The following is an 8,758-nucleotide window of genomic DNA, read 5'->3' as shown; positions in this document are numbered from 1 at the left end:
TGTTCAACTGGGGATTTTCAACTTCCAAAGCTGATACTTCTTTGTTTGTTCATGGATCCTTGGATACCCTTGTTATTCTTTTAGTTTATGTGGATGACATCTTGATTACAGGTCCTAAACCAGTATTGATTCAGAAGCTTATAGCTGATTTGAATGCATCCTTTTCACTAAAAGATTTGGGGCAGGTCCAGTACTTTCTTGGGGTTGAGATTCATAGATGTACTGAAGGTATGTATTTGTCTCAAAGCAAGTATATTACTGATCTATTACTCAGAGTTCATTTAGATGGAGCCAAAAGTTGTCCTACTCCCACAAGCAGTATTCACAAACTTGCTCTCACTGAAGGTATTCCCTTTGAAGACAAGACTCTATATAGAAGTACAATAGGTGCATTACAGTATTTGACACTAACCAGGCCTGATGTTGCTTACATTATTAACAAGCTATCTCAGTTTATTCATGCTCCTACCAGTGTTCACTGGGAAGCTTGTAAGCGATTACTCAGGTACTTGAAAGGTACTATATTAGAGGCACTAATCCTATGACCTGCACCTAGAATGTCACTTGAAGCATACTCTGATGCAGATTGGGAAAGTTGCATTGATGACAGGCGTTCAGCAGGCAGATATGCAGTGTTCTTAGGTTCTAATCTAATCTCTTGGTCTGCAAAGAAGCAACAAGTGGTTGCTCAATCTAGTACAGAGTCTGAGTTCAGATCATTAGCCAATACTGCAGCTGAAATTAAATGGTTGCTGTCTTTATTAACTGAACTTAACTACTACAAAAAAGGTTTTTTAGGACTAGCATTGCGAGTCCTAAAAAAGTTTTTAGGACTCGCGCCCCACAAGTCCTCTATTTGCGTGCCTTAAAAACTAAGGTTTTTAGGACTCGCGTTGCGAGTCCTAAAAGAATGTCCGCAAGTCCTAAAAGATCTTGCTGAGTGCCTTTAAGTAAGGTTTTTAGGACTCGCGTTGCGAGTCCTAAAATAATGTTTTTAGGACTCGCGCTACGAGTCCTAAAAAATGTCCGCAAGTCCTAAAAGATCTTGCTGAGTGCCTTTAAGTAAGGTTTTTAGGACTCCCGTTGCGAGTCCTACAATGATGCGAGTCCTAAAAAATGTCCGCGAGTCCTAAAAGATCTTGCTGAGTGCCTTTAAGTAAGGTTTGCGAGTCCTAAAAGAATGTCCGCGAGTCCTAAAAGATCTTGCTGAGTGCCTTTAAGTAAGGTTTTTAGGACTCTCTTTGGGTGACCTTAAAAGTTATATTTTTAATTTTTAAAAAATTTATTTATTGTTATTTTAAATTAAAAATTATGATTTAAATAAAACATTTATATACAAATTAATCTAAAAATTTATATATTAAAATAACAAAACTTATTAAAATTATAATCGTCTTGACCTTAAAAAATATATAACTAGATTTACAAAGTAAATAATTAACCATTCAAACAAGAATCATTTACTCTAATAAAAATTACAAATATAATAAAATACTAAATTCATTGTCAAACAACATATATTTCTTCTTCTTGTCCTTGTACTCACCCTCGTCACTGCCTTTCCAAAGTAAGGATTGGCTGCCATGAATTTCTTTCTAAAATCATCCCTGAAATATGAAAAATTACATTATAATACACCGAACATGAAAAATTATAACTAGATTTTTATTGTAGTGTACATAAATAAGTTTATTCACAATTGCTACAATTTTCATTTTGATTTAAAAAATATATCCCTTTGAGTGTCCAAAATGTATTAAAATAAATTTGAAAAGAAAATACTAAAAAAATGCCCAAAGAAAATTTGGACCCTATACTGCCATATTAAATACAGAATAAAAAAAAATATAGGTAAATAACATACATATATATTTATATAAGATAAAGTATTTATTTATCAAAGAAATGAAAAAACATAGTGTAATTAAGTGATATTTTTATTTCACCCTTTTGAATCCCAAGAATAATACCTCATACCAAAATTATAATAGAAAGAAAGAAATGGTGGAGCACTATATATATGAAGAAAAATCTATGGTTTCCATTCCCAATTATTCTAATAATAGTTGTTTCTTAATATCTAAGTAAACAAAAGAATGCATAACAAGCAAAATACTCAAGATAATCATAATTCTTTTCTCATTACAGCTTATTATGTGGTCTTTATCTAACACATTTATGGGGCAGCACTAAGCAAGAAAAGCACAAAAAATCTAAAAGTTCATCAAATAGTGCAACACAACAAATTTTAATAAAGAAGCCAACATGATACATCAAATTGATATTCATGAGAGTAATGCAAATTGATGCAAGTAAGAACAACTAATAATAAAAGAAATAAGAGTCACTCAATACCTAAAAGATTACTGTATTTTGTCTTAAGTTCAAGATTAAATAAAAGTGTTGGGCTTGACATGGCAAACCTCTACCGTCATTCACAAATTTAGAGAAAGGATAGATTGAGTTATCCAACAATATTTTAACAATGAAATGGAACCATGACAAATTTACTAGCCTATTAGTTATTCAACAACACTCTCTTGTGTAAATTTATCTTCAAAAGTAAAAGAAAGACAAATAAAATAGAGATTCAATTTCCATCAGTAAAGATGTCATTCTTTATTGCACAAAGTTTACATGTGCCTCATTGGCAACACAAACATTGGAAACTTTGAATACATTTTCAAATTTGTTAAGAAGCTTGAAAATGAGCATATAAGGTTGTATATACTAAATAGAAGCTCAATAAAATCAAACCAAAAACAATAAATTGTGATAAAAAAAGAAGTTAAAAGAAGCTATTTAGTCATATAAGTAGAAGACGTTATTTATGACATTACCCTTTTGTTATGATACATTTTAGGCATGACAGTTAAAGCAATCAGGATGTTGTTTTTGAAACCAAACAATTAGATCCAATAGTACAAAACAAAACTAAAGAAACGAGTTTCTTTTGATACTACATAATAAATTATTTCATGATAAAGTTTTCCCAGTCATAATAAAAAAATATTGCATAAGCAATTAAATAATTGAAAGCCCATACATATTGAAGATCACCAAATCATGTGGATTGGAGAAAAGATAATTTACTTGCATGAATAAAAAACTTGCTTCTAGTTCTATATTGTAATTAGCACGAAACACAAATTGAAGAAGACCTGATACATTGAGGTCAATTATATTTTTATATATAATATTTTCTACAAAAGAATTCATTTTTAAATTAATATATATATGTACGTATAAAGCTCATTAGTGCACAAGAGAAAAGCAAAGAAAAGATAGAAAAAGTTAGTTCTCATTAGTGCACAAGAGACTATATAAAGCTCAAGAAACCAAAACGAAAATAACAACCCATCACATGGCTGTTGTAACAAAGTTAGTTAAGCAACCACGAGAGGCTAACTAAAACTCATAGACTCTCTTGAACACATTATAGATGATACTCATGATCATAAATTTGCTAAAAACAATTAAAATACAAAATTGGTGTTTACAAAAGAGACAAAGAAAGGCCTTGGGCTTGCATGAGGAAACAATGGATAAAAAAGAAGAGCTTAAGGCTTTGTATAAGTGGAAGACTGGAAGTAGATACTGTTAGGCGCAAAAATATCCTGCTTGGCCCAAATATGCTCAAAGGTGTCTCAAACCTTTAGATTTTGGAGCCTAATATTAAGATTATAGGATAAAACTTGGGACTTTCATCAAACATGTGCTATGCAAGAAAATTGTAGAATATCATAAATTGCTATAATGATATAATCACACAACATAATCTAAGCAAAGCACAACATCAATTAACAGAAATATACTACATGAAAATTTAACAAAAAAATAGGTTACAAAAAAGCATATTACATGAAAATTAAAACATAGTAAAATACACATCTTGCACTGAAAATAGAAGAAAAAGAGAAAAGCCAACATGTCACCATCTATAGAAAATCGGACAACATATCCCCTAATTTACTAGCCTAGCCATCTATCACATTCAACACCAACATGTCAATCAAATCAAACAACACACATGTTTTCATCCATATATCACCGCAGCACACAAAATTCTCAGAACCTACTTTACTAAGACATGCAAGTTCTCAATCTTCCGTTATCACCGCAGCACACAGAATTCTCAGAACCTACTTTACTACGGATAAATATCTAACATATTCAAACTCCACTAAAGTAATACAATTATCATTCAAGATTGTAAAATATTGAAAATTAAAAAAAATTAAATACAACATACCTCTTGCAATTAGCTACCGATCCAATGCTTCAAGACCAGTCAAAATATTAACCTAAACATTATTATCAACATTATAAAAAATAAAAAAGTTAGATGTATGTTCCATATCATGTTATTACCCTAAGTCATGTTATTTAAAATTCTATAATCAATTTAATTGTTAATTAGACGGTCAAATGTTAAGATTATAGGAAATAACAAAGGAAAAAATATGATGCAGCAGTCCATGAAAATCCACATGCTAGAAAACTTGCTAAATAGGCCACTAAATCATATTATAAAAATCATATCTACCCATGAAATTGTATACATTTTGTTCTTTGCAATATCAAGCAAATAATAAGATTTCTAACATATATTCTCAAATAAAACTCATTCACTATACACTACTACAATAATAATACTTTTGTGAGAATATTTATTCTAATAACATCATTTCTTTAAGAAATATTTACTAAGAGAAACTATCTATACAACTAGTAAATGAATTTATATCTTTTTATGGTTTTTACGTTTTGGGAAGCTCATGAAATCACTTTCTTGATTGCACATACGAGTACCTATGAAGAGAAGAAAAAAGATTTGAACAGGTAACCTTGAAGATGAGCATAATACTTCTTCAATACTGTTAGAACTTAATGTAGTGGTAGAGACTAGCTAGGTGAACCAATTATTATCATCATTTTCATTTCTTTACTTGGATGTGAATGAATGTATATAATATTATGGGATTTATTGCGTCTACATTTAAAAAATAATATTTTGAATCTTTCTAATTTGTTTTAATATTAGATTTGGACTTTCCAAGTTTGAATATCACAAACAGAGCCATATAATACTATCAAGTCAATTTTAATTAACAATAAACTCCAATTTTATCTAAATTTTTGTTACTAGTCTTTTTTAAGGGATGTGAGCAAGAGTAGAAAGAAAGAAAAAAGTAAGAAGAAACAATTTAAACAATTGAAATGAGGGTATCATTTTCTTTTTGAAATCCTAACTAGGTATAAAAAGAGATGTTTGTATAAACTCAAAATTTAAAAATAAAATAAATCAATATTAAAAAGTTTGATGACATATTATCATAAAATTAAAATAGTGATGTAAATTCAGACAGCAAAACCAAGCTTTACGATAGGGACAACGAGAGAAGATGAGATGCCATCTTTAGCTATTCGAATGCTACCGATAGTTGTGTTTGTGTGTTATTTTTTCTTTCTTTCTTTCTTTCTTTCTTTTTTTCTTCCTAATATCAAACATTTGATATTTAATAAAAACATGGTTGAAAATAAAAGCCTTGCAGAAGAAAGCTTCAATCAAAACGAATAATGAAGACCTGATTTTGTTGTATAGTAAGGCTCAAAAGTTGTCAAGGTTAAAAGGGTGTCAGTCAAAAATGAAAGTAAACCCATTAAAAAAAATTCTATAAATAATATCCAATTTTGGTCCAACTTTAACAAGCTTCTGTTACACTAAAACATCAAAAATTAGGAATTTTTTTTTTCAGAATAAGAATACACTGACAAAACCAAAACAAATAAAAAGGAAAAGATAAACAAATGCCCAAATCATATAAAGCTTAATATTAATAGGAGATGGTATTAACATAAGTGTCAATTAATACAAATTTACCTTGAAGAGAATGGCAGCACCACCCACGCCTGAGAACTTCACTAGCTCAGGAGCCTTCGTCGTCGCCTTCCCCATCGTCGTCGCCAGCAGGAGCCTTCATCGTCCACGGTGGAGGCCAAAACAATCCTCCAAACTCACAACGGCGACGGAACTTCGGGGAGCCAATTGCGACGGAGGCCGGCGAGTGGGGAGGCGAGCTTCACGGGTTGGGGGTTTCGGGGGCCAAGGAAGCTCGTGGTGGGGTGCGTGTCATTGGGTGGTGGCCGGAGATGGCTCATCTGGTCTGCCCGACTGAAATGCGAGAGAGGAAAAGAAAGAGTGGTATCGACTGGGAAGAAGAAAGAGGAGAGAGAAGGGGATTTTTGAGATTCATTTAGGGATTTAGTATTTTTATCTCCCTTTTCTTATTTAATTAACAAAATTTGATTTAATGTGAACTATTGCTTTTTTTTTTTTTAAATATTTTCAACATGGATTTAAAAAAATAAAAACACCAATATTATTAGTGAAATTTTAAAATTATTTTACAATATTTAACCAATCAATAAAATAACTCTTTTTAATTAATTTTATCATAAATATGTTAAATAAATAAAATTTAAGCAAATTATTCATTATATCATTATTAATTTAAATTTTAATATATAAATTATTATAAATAAAAAGTTAATATAATATTAAAAATTTAGAAATAAAAGAAAATCTAAGAGGTGTATATTAAAAAAACAAAATAAACCTTTTAGGACACACATCTGTTTTTAGGACTCGTAACGCGAGTCCTAAAAACATTCTTTTAGGACTCCCAATGCGAGTCCTAAAAAGTCCAGGAGGTATATGTGCAGGATAAAATGATTGAATGCAAATTTGCATTAGGCTCTATCACCAACATCGTTGGTAGGGGATACATTCTAGTTACTAGTAGCTCAGACATCCATGGAGAAAACTTAGGAGAAAACTACCGCGGTGCAATTAAGTTTGCTGACCAACCTGATGCTCTACTTGTTAACCCGATCCCTGACAGTGAGATTTATACAGTCAAACAAGCTATTGGGAGTTTGATACGTTGGCCCAAGTCGCTAGTCATCTTCAATGGAGCGACACAGGTAATTCTTGTAAGACTATTCAATTTTTATTTACTTATTCCATTATTAATTATTTGTTATGGGTTTATTATTAGGAGGTCGTGAAAAAAAAAGGAAAGAAAACTGGGAAAAAAACTTCTCTACCATTAGCACCACAAACTCAAAAACTAGTTCCAAAACGAGCGCCTAAGGAGTCATTGTCACAAGAGGTGCAACAACCATCTTCATTGTCGCCTAAGTTAAGACAAGTTTTTGAAATCGTCAATGCTTGGACTAAACATGATTATGCCGTTGAAGTGTCTATTGACTTTGATGTGTTTGGCCATGCTTGTGAATATTTTGCTCTATTTCGGGATGAAATACTTCAATTTTGTAGAAATGAGATGATTGGACAATCATGTATTGTCTTCTACATGAGGTATGCTCTATATGAAGTTAATAATATTTATTGTAAGGATTTTCTTTCATCAATTATTTAGTTTTCTTATTAATACATTATATTTGTTTATAGGATTTTGTACCAGACACTATTATTAGACGAGGAAAAGAAAGGATCATTGTTGTTTATGAATCCGAATAAGGTTTCTACTTCCGTGACTCGTGCAGATAGTCGTGCTCAAGCTTTATGTGATAGGATGTTATATTGCACGTCTAAAAAGCATGATTGGATAGTTATGCCTTATAACCATGGGTAAGTTTAATTATTATGTTTTTCATTGATACAAACAAATAGAATTTAAAGTTAACAACTGTGTAATACTTGTTCTTTCAACAGGGAGCATTGGATGTTATTTTTATTATATCCCCATTGGCATTATTGTTGTTTTCTCGATCCTCTCAATGCACCATTAGATAACAGGACATCCATCAAGGAGACCATCCATGATGCATTTGAGATGTATTTCACAGAAAGAATGAAAGCACATCAAAAGATCAACAAACGCCCATTGGGAGTAAAGTATTTCCAACCTACGGTATGTTTCTATTTGTATATAGTTTATGTATATGTAAAGATGTTTAAGATATTTAATACTAAGAATTATACATGTATTACCAATCTTTATATAGTGCCGTAAACAACTAAACAATATCGACTGCGGATATTACGTTATGAGGATGATGAAGAATGTACTTATCAATGCCCCTAATATCAAACATTTCTTGTCGAAACAGGTAACAAACAATATACAACTACATAATATTAATCTAGTATAATTTTTGTATATGCTTTGAATTTATTACCACTAATATAGTTCTAATTAAAGTTTTGTTTCTTTTTTTTTTTTCCAGTTCACCTCTGACAAACCATATACTAATCAAGAAATTGACGAAGTTCGAGAAGAATGGGCAATGTCATTTTTACAATTGTTTAGAGCAAAATGAATGATGTTATAGCTAGCTAATTACAATACACATGTTCAGAAATTTTAAATTTATTTTGCAAATTTTTTTTCTATTTTTTTAGTATTTTATTTTCAAATTTCTTTTAATACATTTTCGACACTCAAATTGATATATATTTTTAAATTAAAGTGAAAATTGTAGCTGCATTTTTTTTTTAAAAAAATTGCTTTTAAGGGCATGCAAAGCGAGTCCTAAAAAATTAATTAAAGACACTCAATGGGATTTTTTAGGACTAGCAACGCGAGTCCTAAAAACTTTCTATTAGGACTCGCAAAGCGAGTCCTAAAAAATCACTTAAAGACACTCAACCAGATTTTTTAGGACTCGCATTGCGAGTCCTAAAAACTTTCTTTTAGGACTCGCAAAGCGAGTCCTAAAAAATCTATTC

The 8,758-nt window shown here is 30.9% G+C and overlaps 1 protein-coding gene and 1 long non-coding RNA gene across 2 annotated transcripts; one reads left to right on the top strand and one right to left on the bottom strand.

Annotated features, from left to right (window-relative positions):
• Positions 1–1,340: 1,340 nt before the first annotated feature.
• On the bottom strand, positions 1,341–4,397 carry LOC133829432 (uncharacterized). Its single transcript, XR_009891773.1, has 2 exons — positions 4,253–4,397; positions 1,341–1,607 (listed from the first exon to the last, which is right to left on the bottom strand). It is a non-coding gene; the product is annotated as an uncharacterized LOC133829432 (long non-coding RNA).
• A 338-nt stretch (positions 4,398–4,735) lies between these two features.
• LOC133832960 (uncharacterized) lies at positions 4,736–8,196 on the top strand. The gene is made up of 7 exons (XM_062263230.1): positions 4,736–4,842; positions 5,892–6,205; positions 6,758–6,987; positions 7,062–7,384; positions 7,478–7,657; positions 7,742–7,940; positions 8,035–8,196. Exons 1-7 carry the CDS (start codon positions 4,736–4,738, stop codon positions 8,179–8,181), a joined length of 1,500 nt encoding a protein of 499 aa, XP_062119214.1. The 3' UTR covers positions 8,182–8,196.
• The last annotated feature ends 562 nt before the right edge of the window (positions 8,197–8,758 follow it).

Source organism: Humulus lupulus, chromosome 4, assembly GCF_963169125.1.
Source record: "Humulus lupulus chromosome 4, drHumLupu1.1, whole genome shotgun sequence".
NCBI lineage: Eukaryota > Viridiplantae > Streptophyta > Magnoliopsida > Rosales > Cannabaceae > Humulus > Humulus lupulus.
This window is presented reverse-complemented; position numbering and strand designations above follow the sequence as displayed.